The sequence below is a fragment of the Mobula birostris genome, chromosome 9, assembly GCF_030028105.1.
Source record: "Mobula birostris isolate sMobBir1 chromosome 9, sMobBir1.hap1, whole genome shotgun sequence".
In the NCBI taxonomy this organism is placed as follows: domain Eukaryota; kingdom Metazoa; phylum Chordata; class Chondrichthyes; order Myliobatiformes; family Myliobatidae; genus Mobula; species Mobula birostris.
The window spans coordinates 86,258,600-86,279,452 of record NC_092378.1 but is presented as its reverse complement, the minus strand read 5'-3'; the positions used below and the strand labels follow the sequence as shown (position 1 = coordinate 86,279,452).

Here is a 20,853-nt window from a genome sequence, read left to right as displayed (position 1 = left end):
ACTCACTGGCCTTCTCCTTGTAACCCTTGATGCCAGTCCAATCGAACCTATCAAGCTCTGCCTTAAATACACCCAACAACCCGGCCTCCACAGCCACCTGTGGTAACAAATTCCACAAATTCACCACATTCTGGCTAAAGAAATTCCTCTGCATCACTATTTTAAATGAACACTCCTCCATTCTGAGGTTGTGCCCTCTTGTCCGAGACTCCCCCACTATAGGAAACATCCTTTCCACATCTACTCTATCAAGGTCTTTCAACATTCCATAAGACCATAAAATACAGGAGCAGAAGTAGCCCATTTGGCCCATCGAGTCTGCTCCGCCATTCAGTCATCGGCTGATCCAATTCTTCCAGTTGTCCCCACTCCCCTGCCTTCTCCCCGTACCCTTTGATGCCCTTCCTAATCAAGAACCTATCTATATCTCCAGTCCTGGGTATGACTCTAAACTGCAACCGGTGATGAGGCTCTGATTGACGACTTTCAGAGCTTTGGGGAAAGTGGAGTTACCCCTTAGTCATTCATTGCTCCCAGGGCCACTCTGACCCGGAATGGTAGCACCTGCTCAGGATACGAGCGAAGGCCAATGGCAGATCCGGCAGGTTCAGTAACTGAACTTATGACGGAGAAGGCAAATAAGCTACGACCTCAAACCTCAACGGCTATAGTATAGGCGGATGAACATCTGGGAAGAGAAATGGCGATTTCTTTAGTTCGCCTAATGGTAGGCAATAGCAAACCACCGTTGCAATTTGCAAAGAAAACCATGGTCAAACTCACAAAATGTATCACACAACAACAGCATCAAGACGATCTTCAAGACAACTCTGAAGATGTTTTGGTGGGTTGATTCTGGCCAGCAGGGGATCCCCAATCGTCATCAAGCTACTGCTCATAAAATTAAAGTAACACAAAAGAAAATTATTGACACTTGGAATACAAGAACTCTATATCAAGCAGGAAGATTGGACAATGTGATAAATGAAATGGAAAGACGAAAGATTAACATCATGGGAATTAGCGAAGTTTGTTGGATAGGTGCTGGAACATGTCAGATTAGAAATAAAACACTAGTTTATTCTTGTAGAACATCCCATACTAATCGAGTAGGAATTCTTATGGATGAAAACATGGCAAAAAGTGTTTTTGGACATTGGGCAATATCAGAAAGAATGCTCCTTGCTTGGTTCAGAGGACAACCATGTGATTTAGCAATTATACAGGTATGTAATTTAGCAATTATACAGGCACCAACAACAGATGGAACAAATGAAGATATAGATAAATTTTATGAAGAGCTTGAACAAGCAAAGAATGGATGCAAATCTCAAGGTATTGTTATTGTCATGGGAGATCTAATTGCTAAAGTAGGACAAGGTGCTGATAGAAATACCATAGGAAAATTTGGAGTAGGGGAAAGAAATGAAAGAGGTGAGAAATGGGTAGAATGGTGCAAGATGAATAATCAGGTCATGATGAATACCTATTTTAAAAACCATCCAAGACGCTCATGGACCTGGAAAAGTCCAGGTGATAACAGCAGAAATCAAATTAACTTTATTATTATAAACCAAAGATATCGAAACTCAGTGACTCAATGCAAAATATATCCAGGTGCAGACTGTAATAGTGACCATAACCCATTAAAATATCATGGAAAAGTAAAACTTTAAAAAACTAAAGAAGAAAATACCTGAACAATCCCTTGACTACTTGCAATTAGTTAAAGAAGAAAACTTGAGACAAAAATTTACAATTGAAGTAAGGAATAGATTTCAAAGTCTAGAAATAGAATCTGTTGAAGATGATAGCAATCATGTAGAAATGAAATTTAACTCTCTAAAGGATGCCTTGGTAGAATCAGCAAAGTCAGTAATTCCTAAAAAAGAAAAAAGCACAAAGAATAAATGGATGACAGATGAAATCAAAAATCTAATGGAAAAAAGGAAACGGAAGAAAGCAAATCCAATAGAATATAAGTCCTTAGATAAAAAAGTTAAAAGCTTATGTCAAAAAGCCAAAGAATGGTTAAACCAGGAATGTGAGCAAATAGAAAGAATCCCTATTACTGATCCAAAAAGGTTACATCAACAAATCAAGAATATCACTGGTAAAAAGCTCCTCTGTTCTTTAGGTGGATGTTTGAAAGCAAAGGACGGTACCATTATCATGAAAAAAGATGAGATTATGAACAGATGGACTATTCAGGAATTGTTTGAAGACGATCGAGGCGTAAAACCAGAAATTAAGAAAAACATTGTAGGTCCAAGTAGTTAAAATCTGAAGTTCATAATGCAATAAATAAGATGAAGAAAGGAAAGGCAGCAATCCTGATGAATTAGTAATAGAACAAATTATTGCCAATGAAGATTATGGAATGGAAAAACTTACTGATTTAATCAATGACATTTATGAGACTGGAATAGTACCAGAAGAGATGAAAAAATCAGTATTTATCACTCTTCCTAAGAATGTGAATTACATAGGACCATATGTTTAATCAGTCATATCACCAATATACTTCTAAGAATTTTAATGACAAGAGCTAAAAGTAAGATACAAGCTGAAATAGGCAAAGAACAATGTGGCTTCGTGAAAGACAAAAGTACAAGAAAAGCAATATTGATGTTAAGGATACTATCAGAACGAGCTATTCAAGTGCAAAAAGATTTGTTTGTTTGTTTTATCGACTACACAAAAGCATTTGATAAAGTGAAGTACAATAAGTTCTTTGAAATATTACAGAAAACTATATCTAGATTCGAAAGACCTCCGCCTAATCAGAAATCTGTACTGGGAACAAACTGCCGCTGTAAGAATAGATGGAGAAGTGAGTCAGTTTACGAAAATCGAGAGAGGCGTTAGACAAGAATGTGTTTTCTCCCCTGATTTATTTAATGTGTACAGTGAAACAATATTACAAAAACTAAGAGACATCTTGGGAATCAAAGTTGGCGGTGAAAACATCAATAATTTCAGATATGCAGATGACACTGTGTTAACTGCAAGTACGGAGGAAGAGCTACAAAACTTAATTGATATAGTTATTGAAGAAAGTGCAAAAATGGGTCTATCTATCAATTGCAGAAAGACAGAATGTATGGTGATATACAAAGAGAAGGAGAATCCTATCTGCAGGCTGAGAATAAACGGGGAAGACATAAAACAAGTACATAACTTTTGCTACTTAGGAAGCTGGATGGCATCAGATGGCAGGTGCGACTTGGACATCAAAAGAAGAATAGGGGTGGCAAAAGAAACCTTTACGAAAATGTGGAGTATACTGACCAATACTAAACTAGGCATGACAACCCACCTCAGAGTACTGAAATGTTATGTTTATCCAGTTATGTTATATGGCTCAGAATGTTGGACAATATCTATGAGGAAAATAATTGTAGCAGCAGAAATGTGGTTTTTGAGGAGGATGCAAAGAATATCGTGGACGAAATGAATATCTAATGAAGATGTCATGAACATAGCAAACACAAAAAGAGAACTAATGTATGAGATCATGAAAAGGCAACGTAACTTCATCGGACATGTGATTAGGAAAGAGGAGTTAGAATGCAGAGTAATTATGGAGAAGATTGAAGGGAAGTAAGCAAGCGGAAGACAAAGACAAATGATGATGGAGACAGCAGCCAGAGAATTGGAAATGAATACCAATGAATTGATCCACTTGACCCGAAACAGGAGTCATGGCAGTCAAAGCTCAAACTGGGCATGGCACCTGATGATCATCATCATCTATCTCTCCCTTAAATACACCCAATGACTTGGCCTCCACAGCAACAAGTTCCACAGATTTACCACCCTCTGACTAAAGAAATTTCTCCGCATCTCTGTTCTAAATGGACGTCCTTCAATCCTGAAGTCGAGCCCTCTTGTCCAAAACCCCCTACCATGGGAAATAACTTTGCCATATCTAATCTTTTCAAGCCTTATAACATTCGAAATGTTTCTCTGAGATCCCCCCTCATTCTCCTGAACTCCAGGGAATACAACCCAAGAGCTGCCAGACATTCCTCATATGGTAACCCTTTCATTCCTGGAATCATTCTCGTGAATTTTCTCTGAAACCTCTCCAATGTCAGTATATCCTTTCTAAAATAGGGAGCCCAAAACTGCACACAGTACCCCAGTGTGGTCTCACGAGTGCCTTAGAAACATAGAAAATTACAGCACAATATAGGCTCTTCAGCCCACAAAGCTGTGCCGAACATGTCCTTACCCGTGAAATTACCTAGGGTTACCCACAGCCCTCTATTTTTCTGAGCTCCATGTATCTGTCCAGGAGTCTCTTAAAAGACCCTATCGTATCCGCCTCCACTGCCATCGCTGGCAGCCCATTCCACGCACTCACCACTCTCTGCGTAAAAAAAAAATTACCCCTGATAGCTCCTACTTCCAAGCACCTTAAAACTGTGCCCTCTCGTGCTAGCCATTTCAGCCCTGGGAAGAAGCTTCTGTTTATCCACACGATCAATGCCTCTCATCATCTTATACACCTCTATCAGGTCACCTCTCACCCTCCGTCGCTCCAAGAGTGACAAGGGCTGAGTTCACTCAACCTATTCTCATAAGGCATGCTCCCCAATCCAGGCAACGTCCTTGTAAATCTCCTCTGCACCCTTTCTATGGTTTCCACATCCTTCCTGTAGTGAGGCAACCAGAATTGAGCACAGTACTCCAAGTGGGGTCTGACCAGTGTCCTATATAGCTGCAACATTACCTCTTGGCTCCTAAACTCAATCCCACAATTGATGAAGGCCAATGCACCCTATGCTTTCTTAACCACAGAATCAACCTGCGCAGCAGCCTTGAGTATCCTACAGACTCAGATCCCAAGATCCTTCTAATCCTCCACACTGCCAAGAGTCTTACCATTAATACTACATTCTGTCATCATATTTGACCTACCAAAATGAATCACCTCACACTTATCTGGGTTGAACTCCATCTGCCACTTCTCAGCCCAGTTTTGCATCCTACCAATGTCCTGCCCCTTACAGCCCTCCACACTATCCACAACACCTCCAACCTTTGACATCAGCAAATTTACTAGCCCATCCAACACACATAAAAATTGCTGGTGAATGCAGCAGGCCAGGCAGCATCTATAGGAAGAAGTACAGTCGACATTTCGGGCCGAGACCCTTCGTCAGGACTAACTGAAAGAAGAGGTAGTAAGAGATTTGAAAGTGGGAGGGGGAGGAGGAGATCCGAAATGATAGGAGAACACAGAAGGGGGAGGGATGAAGCTAAGAGCCAGAAAGTTGATTGGCAAAGGGATATGAGAGGATCATGGGATGAGAGGCCTAGGGAGAAAGAAAGGGGGAGGGAGGAATCCCAGAGGATGGACAAGGAGTATAGTGAGAGGGACAGGGGGAGAAAAAGAGAGAGAAAAAACATATATATATAATAATGATAAATAAATAATGGATGGGGTATGAAGGGGAGGTGGGGCAATAACCTGTCCTTTTTGTATAGGTCGTACCTCCCCCAGAGAAGGCCCCAGTGATCCAGGAATCTGAAGCCCTGCCCCCTGCGCCAGTCTCTCAGCCACGCATTAATACGCCTGATCATGCTATTCTTGTATTTGCTAGCACGTGACACAGGCAGCAATTCTGAGATTAATACCCTAGAGGTCCTGCCTTTCAGCTTCCTACCTAACTTCCTGAATTCTCTCTTCAGGACCTCCTCCCTTTTTCTACCTGTGTCATTGGTATCAACATGTACCAAGACTTCTGGCTGTTCTCCCTCTCCCTTCAGAATACTCTGTACTCGATCCGAGACATCCCGTACCCTGGCACCTGGGAGGCAACACACCATGCGAGTATCTCTATCAGGCTGACAGAACCTCCTGTCTGTTCCCCTCACTATGGAATCCCCTATGACTACTGCATGCCTCATCTTCCTCTTTCCCTTCTGCACCACGGAACCAGGGTCAGTGCCAGAGACCAGATTGCCGTGGTTGTCCTCTGTCAGGTCATCCCCCTCAACTACATCCAAAATGAAATAATGATTAGATTAGATTGGATTAGATTCGACTTTATTGTCATTGTGCCAAGTATAGATACAAAGCCAATGAAATGCAGTTAGCATTTGACCAGAAATGCAAAGAAGTGTTATTTACAAAATAACTGCGAATAAAAACTAATTGCTACAGCACACAAATGTAAAAGTACTGAGACAGTACAATACGGGTGCAATACTGCTTAGCACTGTGATGTGAGATTCAGCAGGATCACAGCCTCAGAGAAGCTCTTCCTGTGCCTGCTGGTGTAGGAGCGGAGGCTCCTGTAGCGCCTACCGGATGGAAGGAGAGTAAAAAGTCCATGGTTAGGGTGAGATGCATCCTTGATAATGCTTTTTGCCCTGCCCAGGCAGCGTTTATGGTAGATGTTCTCAATGGTGGGCAATTGGGTGCCGATAATCCGCTGGGCAGTTTTCACCACACACTGGAGTGCTTTGCAGTTCGATACGGGACAGTTGCCATACCACACTGAGAAGCAGTTAATGACCTTCTTAGTTTCCTTTTGTAAGCTTTTAAAAACTTCCCAATCCTCTGTCTTCCCACTAATTTTTGCTTCCTTGTATGCTCTTTCCTTTGCTTTAACCTTGGCTTTGACTTCTCTTGTCAGCCACAGTTCCATCCTTTTTCCATTCGAAAATTTCTTTTACTCCACTGAAGTACCGACACATCAGATTTCGGTTTCTCTTTCTCAAATTTCACAGTGAACTCAATCATGTTATGATCACTGCCTCCTCAGGTTTCCTTCACCTCAATCTCTCTAATCACCTCTGGTTCATTACACAATACCCAATCCAGTACAGTCGATCCCCTAGTGGGTTCAACAACAAGCTGTTCTAAAAAGCCATCTCGCAGACATTCTACAAATTCTCTCTCTTGAGATCCAGTGCCGACCTGATTTTCCCAATCCACTCGCATGTTAAAATCCCCCACAATTATCATAACTCTGCCCTTCTGACAAGCCTTTTCTATTTCCTGTTGTAATTTGTAGTCCACATCACTGCAGCTGTTTGGAGGCCTGTATATAACTGCCATCAGGATCCTTTCACCCCTGCGATTTCTTAGCTCAACCCATAAAGATTCTGCACCTTCCAATCCTATGTCACCTCTTTCTAATGATTTGATATCATTTCTTACCAATAAAGCCACGCCACCCCCTCTGCCTACCTTCCCATCCTTCCGATACACCGTGGATCCTTGGACATTCAGCTCCCAGAGACATGCATCCTTCAGCCACGTCTCAGTGATGGCCACAATATCATACCTGCCAATCTGTAGCTGTACGACAAGGTCATCCACCTTATTCCTTATGCTGCGTGCATTTAAGTATAACACCTTAAGACCAGTATTTGGTACTTTTTGCTTTGATTGCACTGCAACTCATCCCAATGGCTACAAGTTTGCCCCATCACCTGCCTGTCTTTCCTGACATCTTTACTGCTCACTATCTTAGATTTATTTCTGTTTTCCCCTTCCTCCGCTCTATCATTCCGGTTCCCATCCCCCTGCCAAATTAGTTTAAACCCTCCCTCACAGCTCTATTAGTGAAAAGGGAGTACAGAAGAGGGCTCAGCACACAGCCTTGAGGCACGCCGGTGTTCAGGGTGAGAGTGGAGGAGGAGAAGTTGTCTAACTTAACTGATTGGGGTCTGTTACTGAGGGGGGATGGCCACAGGGGTGCTCTCTACTATCTGAGCTCTTTCCCTCGCTTCCCTGACGGTCACCCACTCATCTAACTCACTAACTCCCTGTAGCTCCTCTCTATCTCCTGTTCACTCTCCCTAATGAGCTGTAGGTCATCCAGATCCCTAACACGGTCTCTCAGGAGTTACATCTCGGTGCACCTGGTGCAGATGTGGCCATCTGGAAGATTGGAAGATTCTCAGGACTCCCACATCCGACATCCAGGGCAAAATAGTAACCCTACCAATGTGCTCGCTATTCCTCAAAAAAAAATGCAAAGTAAAACCAAAAACGAAGTCCACTTACCTTGCCGAAGCCTGAATGAGCAACAGCTTATTGCTTCTACTCTGCCACTGGCCTACTCCCAACAATAGCCGCTCCACTTATCCCTTCTGTACTTTTATTTAGTTCGTTGAGCTCAGTTGCCGTTGCTGATAGGCCCTGCACAATGGACTAACGCCCATGAAGCTCTCGTTTTAATCACCACTTCTGACCTGTGAGAAGCACTCCTTCATCGAGTTCAGTTGCCACCACTGATAGCCCCCACACAATCAAAAGGTTTCATTGAGATCCTCCCCCCATCCTTCTAAATTTCAATGAGTACAAACCCAGAGCCGTCAAATATTTCTCATATGATAAACCTTTCATTCCTGGAATCATCCTCCTCTGAACCCTCTCCAATGCCAGCACATTTTCTTAGATAAGAAGCCAAAACCATTCACAGTACTCAAGGTGAGGCTTCACCAGTGCCTTATAAAGCCTCAGTATCACATCCCTACTCTTATATTCTAGACTTCTTGAAATGAATGCTAACATTTAGTTTGCCTTCCTCACCACCAACTACCTGCAAGTTAACCTTTTGGTTTTCTGCCCAAGGACTCCCAAGTCCCTTTGCATCTCAGATTTTAGGATTTTCTCCCCATTTAGAAAATATAGAAAATAGACTGCACATTTATATCTACTACCAAAGAGCATGACCATGCATTTTCCAATACTGTATTTCATTTACCACTTTCTTGACCATTCTCCTAATCTCTCTAAGTCCTTCTGCAGCCTTTCTGTTTCCTCAAAACTACCTTCCCATCCAACAATCTTCATATCATCTGTAAATTTGGCAACAAAGCCATCTATTCTGTCATCTAACTCATTGATATACAGCATAAAAAGAAGTGGTCCCAACACCAACTGCTGTGGAATACCACTAGTCACTGGCAGCCAACCAGAAAAGGATCCTTTTATTCCCACTCACTGCCTCCTACCAATCAGCCAATGCTCTAATCACGCGAGTAACTTTCCTGTAATACCATGGGCTCTCAACTTGATAAGCAGCCTCATGTGTGCTAGCTTGTCAAAAGCCTTCTGGAAGTCCAAATATACAACATCCACTGCATCCCCTTTACCTATCCTACTTATAATCTCCTGAAAGAATTCCAACAGGTTCATCAGGCAAGAATTTCCTTTAAGGATCCAGTGCTGACTTTGTTGTATCTTGTCCTGTGTCACTAAGTACGCTGTAATCTCATCCTTAACAATTGATTCCAGCATCTTCCCAACCACTGAGGTCAGGCTAACTGGTCTATAATTTCCTTTCTGCTGCCTTCCTCCTTTCTTAAAGTCTATGTAGATAACATCAAAAAAACTCTATTCCTCGAAAAACTCTATAACATTGGTTAGACACGATTTACCATGCACGAAGCCATGCTGACTATCCTTAATCAGTCCATATCTATCCTAATACTCATATATCTGGTCCCTTAGAATACCTTCCAATAATTTTCCCACTACACATATCAGGCTCATCAGCCTATAATTTCCTGGTTTATTTTTATAGCCTTTCTTAAACAACAGAACATTGTCTATCCTCCAATCCTCCAGCACCCCACCTAATGCTAAGTATGGTTTATCTCTGCTAGGGCCCCAAAAATTTCTGCACTTGCTTCCTGCAGGGTCCAAGCGAACACCTTGTCTGGCCCTGGGAACTTAACCACCCTAATTTGCCTCAAGATGGCAAACACTTACTCCTCTGTAATCTGTATAGAGTCCATAAGTTGATGCTGCTTTGCCTCGCTTCAATAGACTCTGTGTCAATCTCCTGAGTAAATGCAGATGCAAAAATGCATTTAAGGTCTCCCCATCTCTTTTGGCCCCACACGTGGGCTGCCATTCTGATCTTCCAGAGGGCCAATTTTGTCCATTGCAATCCTTTTACTCTTAATGTATTTGTAGAATCCCTTAGGATTCTTCACCTTGTCTGCTAGGGCAACCTTAAGTGTTCTCTTGTATTTCTTATACTCCATAAGTACTTCATTTGTTCCTACTTGCAATGCGTCTCATTGTTTTTAAACCAGGGCCCTAATATCTCTTGAAAACCAAGGTTCCCTACACCTGTTATCTGTAACTTTTATTTTGACAGGCACATTGAAGCTTTGTACTCCCAAAATTTCACTTTTGAAGGCCTCCCACTCACCAAGTACACTTTTGCCAGAAAACAGCCTGTTCAAATCCACACTTACCAGATCCTTTCTGATACCACCAAATTGGCTTTTCTCCAATTTAGAAACTCGGCCCATGGGCCAGACTTACCTTTCTGCGTATTTATTTTGAAACTAGATGCAAAGTGTTCCCCTATACAAACTTCTGTTACCTGCCCTAATAGCAGATCAAGTATTGTCCACTCTCTCATTGGGACTTTTATGTACTGATTAAGAAAACTTTCAAATACGTTTGACAAACTCTATTCCACCTAGCCCTTTTACAGTATGGGAGTCCCAGTCAATATGTGAAAAATTAAGTATATGTGGAGACCAAATCCAAGGATCCGTCAAGTTGCTAGGCAAGTTGATAAGATAGTTAAAAAGGTACATGGTTTATTGGTCTTCATTTGTCAGAGGATAGAATTCAAGAGCTGCAAAGCGATGTTGCAGGTCTATAAAACCCTGGTTAGAATACATTTGGGATATTGTGTTCAGTTCTGGTGGCTATGTTATAGGAAGTTTGTAAAGCTTTAGTGAGGTTAAGAGGAAATTTACCAGGATACAGCCTGGATCACAAAACGCGGCTTTTAGAAAAGGTTGAGTAAACTAGAACTTTTTTTCTTTGGAGCGGAGAATGAGAGGCGAATTGATAGAGGTGTTATAAGATGATAAGAGGTATTGATAGAGTGGACAACAAGCACTCTTTTCCATATGAGAAAGCATGGTTTTAAGTTGAATGGAGGAAAGTATAAAGAGATGTGGAAGTAGGTTTAATTAGATAGTAATGGGTGTGCGAAAGATGCTGTCAGGGCTAGTGGCAGAGACAGATATATTAGGGGCATTTGAAAGACTCTTAGGCCATGCTTGAAAGAAAATTGGAGAGCTATACATGAGGGAAGCATTAGACTGATCTTGGAGTAGGTTTAAAAAGGTCAGCGCAATATTGTTGGCCGAAGGCCTATGTTCTATAATCTGTCCATATCTCTTTCTAGATAAGGAACATGGTAACCAAGTTCACCAAATTTAAAATTATTGTGGAACCTGTGTATCAAAAGGACCGAAGTATCAGGCAACCATCAGGATCGCCCTTATGAAAGTTAAATTTGAGATTAGGGCAAACATTTGTTATTGATGGGTCTTTACTGATGAATAATTCCCCAAAAGATGATGGAATGCAATGTAAGTAAATCTGTATGCATCCCTGCAGGCAACCTGTGAACGGGGTTTCACAGCAATGGAAGAATCACATCAGAAGGTGATTGATGAACTACAAAAGCAACACCAGCGTGAATTGGAGAAACTAGAGCAGGAGAAAGATCGCCTACTGGCTGAGGAAACTGCTGCCACTGTAGCTGGTAGAAACAGTTTATATACAAATTAATTTGTATTCGTATCAGGATCTGAACTTTTTAAATCAATAACTGATCCCAAATTCGTTTTTTTTTTGGTGTGTGTAACTATATGATGGCTGTGTCCCATCCCTCTCACCATTTCCTTGGTCATTGTCAGAGGCTGAATCAAATTTTTCTATCCTTTGATTTATAAGTGATAAATACCAACATTCCAATTGCATATCCATGTAAGCGCTGTATCTTACATATATACTATCATATTTATTATGAAACAAAAGGAGGCTATTTGTCATGTTGAGCTCATGTCTGCTACCAGCAAAACAATTATCCTATGTCTTATTCTGTAGGCCTGCAAATTATTTTCCCCCACATGCTCCTTTTTTATTCTTTTGTCACTTAACTACATTAAGAGGTAATCAACTAACCACCCAGCATTTCTTTGGGATGTGGGAGGAAGAAGGAGCACCAGGAGGAGATCCACATAATCACAAATGTGCAACTTTTTCTTTGGACCAATTCCCAGTCACCCATCACTGATGTTTTAAATGTTCAGATCCTGTTTTTATGGTTTTGTTGAGCTACAATATCTTCCAATTGTATACCCCTTCAAGGTATTTGTACTGCTTCAGCTCAGACCATTTTAATTGCTCCGCTAGAGTTACTTGTACTTTAGCTAGCTACTTGCTTGCATTACCTTACTAAGTTTTGTTTTTTCTCTTCTAATCATTTCCTTATAACTTATCATTTTGACCATGCTTTTGTCAACTACTCTAGTTTCACCTTACCCAACCTTTTGTCAGATTTACTGAGCTAAAAGTAACTGCATATTACAGGTGGTTGTTGTTTGTTGTCTCTTGTTTCTTTGTAGCTATTGAAGCCATGAAGAACGCCCACAGAGAGGAGCTGCAGCGAGAGTTAGAGAAAACCCATCGATCACAGATCAGTAGTATGAATGCAGATATAGAGGCTCTAGGCAGACAGCACAAGTAAGTGCTCCTTCACAACAGCATTCAGAAGTTGATAGCAAAATACTGTATATCTCTAAGCTCGATTTGTATAACAGATTTGTTGCTCCACTTGTTTAAGAAGCCCATAAAGAGCAGGCAGGAAAAATCATTCTGGACACTACCCAAACTGCAAACTGCCTTTTCCAAAAGCTTCCTTCTGGAAAGCATGAGAGAGCTAATCAAACAAAAAATTTATGCCATCTTAAAAGGTCCTTCCCCTGATGCAGTCATTCCAGTTAGCCCCCTCCTCCCCCCATACTTCATTACCTCAATCACTGCACAGCTCTGTAAACACTTAACACTACTTTTTATAATGCTGTCTACATTCTAAATACATGCTGATATTTAGGTGCTGTATTCATGTGCATTTTATTCCATATCTGTACTTTAACTGCTAACTAATTTTTATGTGTAATGCACTAGTATGGTTTAGATGGTTCACATTTTTTTCCTCTGGTAAGCTGTTTTGTTCTCTGTATACTGCTTGGTTGGGGGAGACACTAAGGTTGGGCTTGGCCTTTGTTGGGGGAGAAGAGACCCCGGAGAGAAGAGGTCATTGGAGTCAACCCAGAGTGGGGCCATGATTCGATGGAGCCTGGGGAGATCGAAGGAGGATCGGCAAAGGGGAAATCGTGAGCTCCAACTTGTGCACATTAGACTGTTTCATTAAACTGGGCCCTTTTTCTTTTTTTTTTGTTTTTCCGTAACTAGCCCTTTAGTCAAATTAGTAATTATAAAGCTAAATCTTTTAATTGTATGCGGTGTACTGTTATTTCGTGGTACTTATTTGTAACAGGGTAACAAATCATGCAGCATCCACACAAACAGGGAGGTTTGGGGGGCTTGCACTTCAATCTCCCACGTTTGGCGGGGTTGGAGATTGTCTTCCCCAGACTTACGCAGTCAACGGAACCAGCGTTACATATGTAAATCTTTATTCTTTGGAATTGTTGAAAATTGTGTTTTGTGTTGCATGTCATGCCAACATACCATAGCAATTCCTAATACACATAAAGGTATATGGGAAATAAAGTTGATGCTTGATTCACTACAATTCAGTATAATAATAGTTACCAGCTTTGGTTACACAGGTATCTCTGTTTCTCACCCCTGATGTGAGTACTTGGGTCTGATGAACATCACAAGTCCCAGTATCAAGCTTTCAAAATAGATAGTGCTGACTCAGAATTTGTTGAGAGCAAAAAAGTATTAACATATTACATCAATAACTATTCATCATTAACCTGAAGGGTTAACTGCCATTCCACCAATGCTGTCTAACTTGACTGAAACGTTAAGTTAAAATAGCAAATGCTTGAAATACTTAGTAGGTGAGGCAACATTTGTGGTAAGACCTTTGGTCAAAACTGGGAAAGAGAACACAACTTAGTTTTAAGTTATGGAGAAGATGTAGAATGTAAGTATTTTTGTAAATGAAATCTTGAGCATTCATATTCCTCTCTGGTTCTAGTGTCAAGATTAGAGTTTAGAAGAACCAACAAATCAAAAGGCTTTTCGTTGTTGGTAGATCTTACATTTTACATGTTGCTTGGGGTACCAGAATATAAGGTTTTTAGACAATCTAACCATACTTCAGCCATACCTTGAAAAGTTAATTTCAAAGGTTCATTTATTATCAAACCATGTTTTCTTATACCACTTTGTATTCTCCAGATAACCGCAAAACAAAGAAAGAACATGAAAGTCGCTCAGAGAGAAACATCAAACCCCCACCCCCCAAAAAAGATAAAAAAGAACGGCATCCCAATCATCAACCCCCTCCCACCTAAAACCCCTTCCCCTGCACAAAACGGAACAGGATCATCGACCCCCCCAAAAAAAATCCCTCCCCCACAAAAAAGCTAACAGAACATCAACCCAAAACTCCCTCCCCTTGCACACCAAAACAGAAGGGAATAGGCAATTAAGAAAACAGAGAATATAAAAACCATAAGTCTGAAAGAAGTTCAGTCCATAAACACAGAACCACGATGCTGTCCTACGATATCACTGACATTCGTATTCGTTAAAAGAGAAGGACACCACATGAAGCAGAGAGGCCTATTTGCCTGCCACAATGAAAGGCTCACAGACTCCTTCTCCAGCAGCGATCAAAAGGCGGGCAGTCGGCACTGAAACTCTCACTCACCTTCTGCATTTGCCTCAATGTTTCAATCTCCCTTGGCTCTTTAATCATTGATTAATGGACACTTTAAATGGTGAAATGGAGTTGAACATCAGCTCGCACCCCATCTCAAAGTTTCTTCATATTGAGGCTGACCAAGTACACCCTCGCTTCCCAGAATCTTCTCAGAGACAGCAAAGCGCTGGATCACTCAAACTATCTCCAAACTGAAATCGCAGGCTCTAACAGTTCCAGAAACATATTTAAGCTGAAAAACAAACGTAAAGGAAGATATTTTATGAATCTTGATACTGATATCTGTAAAATGGAGGTTCTTAAGTCCATAATGACCAAACTGAAAAAGATTACTGACCAGAGAAAATATGCAGGTGCTGGAAATCCAAGCAACAAACACATAATGCTGGAGGAACTCAGCAGGCCAGGCAGCATCAATGGAAAAATGTAGAGTCAACGTTCCAGGCTGAAACCCTTCGGCAGGACTCCCCTGGATATGATCAGATATACTCTTTTTAAACATCTGTCTGCTTTCATTTTTTATGTGGCTTTCCTCACATTGAACTTTTTATTCTTTTCTCAAATTTACAGAGAAGAAATGGGTTCTATCCAACGGGAGCTGCAAGTTTTGTCAGAACAATACTCTCATAAGTGTTTAGAAAATGCTCATTTGGCTCAAGCTTTGGAGGCTGAACGACAGGCACTTCAGCAGTGTCAGCGTGAGAATCAAGAGCTAAATGCCCACAACCAGGTAATGCACTATTCATACTGATAGACAGCAAGGACGGTATACAGTATCTGTGCCCCAGAACCAGAGAAAGGGAAAATCATCCAGAATTCTTATTTTTCGGCACTACCCAGTGACCCTCCCCCCGTGTGCACATTTTAATGTGACTGAAACCATATTTCATAACTAAATAACTTGGTATTTAACTGTCCAATAAATATTCATGATTTTTACAAGTTACAACTAAAATATAGAATGATTATTACTCTATACTATAACAAGATGGCAGCTGTATTCCTTTTTGTTTCTTACTTGCTTTACAGGAACTAAATAACCATCTGGCTGCAGAATTTGCACGATTAAGAATGTTGATTATTGGGGAGGAGAAGGAAGAGGGTGCTGGCTCACTCCTCTCACTGGGGAAAGATGTCTATGAACTTGAGGTAAGGGCAGAGCAATAAATACTATTTCCTTTTGGCCTGTTGAAGTTGTATGTGTTTTTGTCTCTGTCATCTCTTCAAAAACATCAGTTAGATGGTCTCCTTTCTGAACTAAGACAACATGAATAATCGCTTACATGAGGAAATCTGCAGATGCTGGAAATAATTGCTTTTCACATTTGGTCACAATGGTAAAAACTTCATACTCGTACATCATAACACAAACTCTTTTGCACATTTCCTTTCCTTCTGTCTGCTCAAGTATTTGCTGAGTGCCTCATAAATTATCGTTAGGAAAAGTATAAAAAGTTTCTAACTTCTTAAATTTGCAGGTTTTATTGCGGGTCAAAGAATCTGAAATCCAGTATCTGAAACAGGAAATTAATTCTCTAAAGGATGAACTACAATCTGCACTGAGGGTAAGTGAATACAGATGTATAGCTAATTAATTACAGTAATTATATAAAACTAAAGTTAGGTCACATCTGAAATTTTGTTATCATCACTACACATGACCTAATGCAACGCAAAATTAATGGAAATCATATCAAGTTTAAAATGTGCAGAAATATGAAGAAATTAGGACTACCTTCTCAGAAAATAAAACCAAGCGGGAGACATGAATTGTTCAAAACGAAAAATGGAATAGATGGGGCAGAGATTTAAAGACATGAGAACAATGAGAAGCAGATTAGATTAATACAAGTGTTTCTTGTTAAACAAAATTGCTACATTCAAAAAGTAACTATTAATTTAATTATTAAAAAACTTGATAAAATGGGATAGGAGTTGAAAATGGAAAAATAGAATTCTGAAATCTGTCCTAAGAGGGAGCTAAGCTCAGTGTGGGGAAAAGACAGGATAATTGGTTTATGATTGTGCTGAAATGTTTTTGATATGGTGATCTTTGATTCAGTCGTGTAATTCTAGCCAATGACAACTAAGTCCCATTCATCTGCCAGAGTTCAGTAACTCCTATGTTACTAACTTTATTATTCCTTTACCAGCATTCTAATTTCCAAACACAGCCCCTTAACGTCATTAATGCTTAAATAACATCTAAAAAAAATCAATGCTGTAAAAATACGTTACTGCTATTTTCCTTGATATTCATTTTTATTTCAGAAGGTATTCTATACAATTTTTTTTCTTACTTTACTAAACCAATTTAATGGTGTATGTTTGCACTTCTTTTAAGGACAAGAAGTATGCTACAGATAAGTATAAAGGTATCTACACTGAGCTGAGCATTGTTCGAGCAAAAGCTGATTGTGATGTCAACCGATTAAAAGAACAACTAAAGGTTGCCACTGAAGCAATGGGAGAGAAGACAATAAACCATGATGTTACTAGCTATGGTAAAAATGGCAGTGTTTCTTTATTTCAAAATTCAGAAAGATATTATTTGAATAGCACACAGGTCATTGAGGAAGTCTAGTGTTTCCTATAGTGACTGCATACAACCTAAACTCAGTACATTTAATTCCCTTTGCAGAGTTATTTAAAGAAACAACATTCACTTTGTAAGTAAATGATATGAAGACGAGGAATTAGGATTCCACAGGCAGCTGCCACTTTTAATAAAAATGGCAGACCATACTCAATGGACAGATTGCCGTCCCAATTTTTCCATTCATATTCTTCCCACATATTTTGTTGTGCCTGAGTTGTCAGAGATTCGTTGGAGTTATGTGTTTAACAGGGCTCTAGCCGTAGTTCCCTAGTGCATATTTTCAATCTTGACCCACAGCATAAGTCTTTCAAAATGTTTAAGTTGCATCATTCTTTAGTTCAGCAGACCTCTTAACTTTACGAGATTGGTTTCTTTTAACAATGCAATGATTTCAAATATTTATCTTTGCTTTTCTATTTTGTTTTAATCTGCCACTTCCAGATATCATGAAATCAAAAAGTAACCCTGACTTTTTGAAGAAGGACAAGTTAAGCTCTGGCAGGTCTATGAGGTCCCTGAGGTCAAAGGTGAGTACTGGGCAAACAGTGAAAAACTGGCTCATTGCTGGGTTATGAGATATTGAGCTACTGACTACTCTTCTCTTTTTTGACATCTCTTTAATATGAATAATGCTTATTATTCAGTTAAAAAGAACAAAGCTGGATCTAGAGCATTGAAAAAATTGGAATTAGTATTTTGTCATGCAAAGCCATCTGATCAGTATATTTCCCTTAGGAATTCAAGCAGTGATGTCTGCTGTCCTCTTCACTAAATATTACTGCCTTTGAGAAGATGCAATGGTCCTAAGATTATCTGTTATTTAGACTCATTATCTAGCTGTCTTGTATTTATGTCTATGCTTTGAGGAAAGCTAGAATACCAGTCCTCCACCTCCCACAGCTCTGTGCATCCTAAATTTCTGCAAAATGGTGATGGTAGGGGTTTACATAAATTCCTTGCTTGGATCACACTGCATCAGCCATAGTTCTGGAGCTACTTACTGGATTGATCTGTCATCTGAGCCGCATAAAATTCCTCAGTTTAACATTTGTCCTTCACTGTAGAACAGAGGGATCTAGGAATAATGGTGCATAGTTCCCTGAAGGTGGAATCTCATGTGGATAGGGTGGTGAAGAAATCTTTTGGTATGCTGGCCTTTATTAATCAGGGCATTGAGTATAGGAGTTGGGATGTAATGTTGAAATTGTATAGGGCATTGGTAAGGCCAAATTTGGAGTATTGTGTACAGGTCTGGTCACTGAATTATAGGAAAGATGTCAATAAAATTGACAGAGTACAGAGGAGGTTTACTAAAGTGTTGCCTGGGTTTCATCTCCTAAGTTACAGAGAAGGGTTGAACAAGTTAGGTCTTTATTCTTTGGAGCGTAGAAGGTTGAGGGGGGGACTTGATAGAGGTGTTTAAAATTATGAGGGGGATTGATAGAGTTGACGTGGATAGGCTTTTTCCATTGAGAGTGGGGGAGATTCAAATAAGAGGACATGAGTTGAGAGATAAAGGATAAAATTTAGGGGTAACATGAGGGGGAACTTCTTTTACTCAGAGAGTGGTAGCTGTGTGGAACGAGCTTCCAGCAGAAGTAGTTGAGGCAGGTTCGACGTTGTCGTTTAAAGTTAAATTGGATAGATATATGCACAGGAAAGGAATGGAGGGTTATGGGCTGAGTGCAGGTCGGTGGGACTAGGTGAGAGTAAGAGTTCGGCACGGACTAGAAGGGCCGAGATGGCCTGTTTCCGTGCTGTAATTGTTATATGTTATATGGTTACTTGGACACATTACTTTGGTTTTCTTTAGTCATGCTGCCCTCCAAGTTTGTGTGTCTGTTCAATTTTCTCAGTCCAATGGAGTTTGTAGTTTTTGAGATCAGGGTAGATAAGGACAAACCTTTATAAAAGATGTTAAATAAGGTTAGTAGTAAAGAATTAGGAGACTATCTCAGTATGGTACCATAAGCCACTAACATTTGGTTCTAAATCATTATCGATAACTTTCATTAACTGAGATGAAATGCTATTATTTATTGCATTGAATTGCACTTATGATTCAAAGTTTAGAGGAAAAGTGAGCTGTAAGGATGCAGAGAGCTTGTAAATAGACAAGTTGATGTTGTAAGAAGTTTCAAAGTACATAAACAGGCGGAGTAGTCCATTTAACCCCTTGCACCTGTTCCACCATTCAATAAGGAGATAGTTCATCTTTCACTTAATTGTACTTACTGATATAAACCCCATATCTGTTATTGCTTAAAAATCAATTAATCTGTCTTAATATATACTAGCTTGGATAGATATCTTGCTCAACATGAATAAGTTGGGCCTAAGGCCCCATTTCCACATTGTATACCTCCAACTCTATGAGCAATTCAGTCTCCACAGCCATTGTGGATGGAGAATCCAAAGATTAATTATCTCTGTGTCAAGAAATTTCCTCTTCATTTAGTCCTGAATGGCCTAGCCTTTATTTTGAAAGTATTTCCCTGGTTCCTGATAGGACAGCAAAGGGAAACATCCTTGCATCTATTATAAACACGAGGTTCTGCAGATATTGGAAATCTTGAGCAAAACATACAAGTCAGGCAGCATCTACGGAGGTGAATAAAGAATTTATCATTTACCCTAAGAATTTTGTATGTTTCAATGAGACTAGTTAGAAGAATAGGCTATTCAGTTTGGATAGGAAGAAAAGTCAGAAGTGGATAGACCTTTGGAAACTAAGGAATGAATATGTTGCCACTGGGCTGGAAAGTGAACAGGTTCTAGGATCTCCTATGGTCTTGTCCATAATAAAGTACACCGTTAATGTTTTTCTTAAAGCTTTGGGGAAAATCTTTAAGAATATAAAAATATTTCTACAAATCCCAACGAGAAAACCTGTGGATGCTGGAAATCCAAGCAACACACACAAAATGCTGGAGGAATGCAGCAGGCCAGGCAGCATCTATGGAAAAGAATACAGTCAATGTTTCGGGCCAAGATCAGGGTCTTGGCTCAAAACGTCAACTGTACTCTTTTCCATAGATGCTACCTGGCCTGCTGAGTTCCTCCAGCATTTTCTACAAATCTCAGTTAGCTATCTTATTGAGTCTTAGATTGTTCATTAGTGACACTCTACTGTTCCAAACCTAACTACCACAGTAGAATGGCACTCTCATTCTGGTAACTGATGTACTGTAAGGAAATATATTTATATCAGTTAAACTTTGATGTGAAGCTGTAGGTGTAAGCAAACATGGCTTTAATAACTATTTTGTCTTATCCAACAAGTATCCAATATTTCTGATGTACAAAGATTGATTGCTTTACCTCTCTCCACTGGTTCTCAAAATTTTTCTTCTTCTTCTTCAAGCAGTCTGTAATAGAATGGGTCTCATGGGAAAGATGAAAGATGCAAGTATCAAGTTTGCTATTATGTAGGTATCAGGGTGGTTAAATGTCCTATTTTGCATGCATATCCCTTGTATTTTCTTAAAGGTCTTGCCTTGCCTCTGTTCTGTGTGTTGGGGAGTGGGGAAACAAAGT

At 40.1% G+C, this 20,853-nt stretch overlaps 1 protein-coding gene across 5 annotated transcripts in view; it reads left to right on the top strand.

The window, feature by feature from the left end:
* LOC140202864 (myosin phosphatase Rho-interacting protein-like) overlaps positions 1 to 20,853 on the top strand; it is a 305,303-nt gene that overhangs the window by 241,158 nt on the left and 43,292 nt on the right. For 3 of the 5 annotated variants that reach the window (XM_072268357.1, XM_072268354.1, XM_072268358.1), the window contains 7 exons: positions 11,405 to 11,552; positions 12,418 to 12,535; positions 15,288 to 15,447; positions 15,747 to 15,866; positions 16,196 to 16,282; positions 17,062 to 17,221; positions 17,758 to 17,843. In XM_072268357.1, coding sequence (XP_072124458.1) covers positions 11,405 to 11,552; positions 12,418 to 12,535; positions 15,288 to 15,447; positions 15,747 to 15,866; positions 16,196 to 16,282; positions 17,062 to 17,221; positions 17,758 to 17,843 — 879 coding nt within the window. Of the gene's footprint in view, positions 1 to 11,404; positions 11,553 to 12,417; positions 12,536 to 15,287; positions 15,448 to 15,746; positions 15,867 to 16,195; positions 16,283 to 17,061; positions 17,222 to 17,757; positions 17,844 to 20,680; positions 20,745 to 20,853 lie in introns of all 5 variants that reach the window. The other 2 variants (XM_072268356.1, XM_072268355.1) reach the window with 2 other exon arrangements.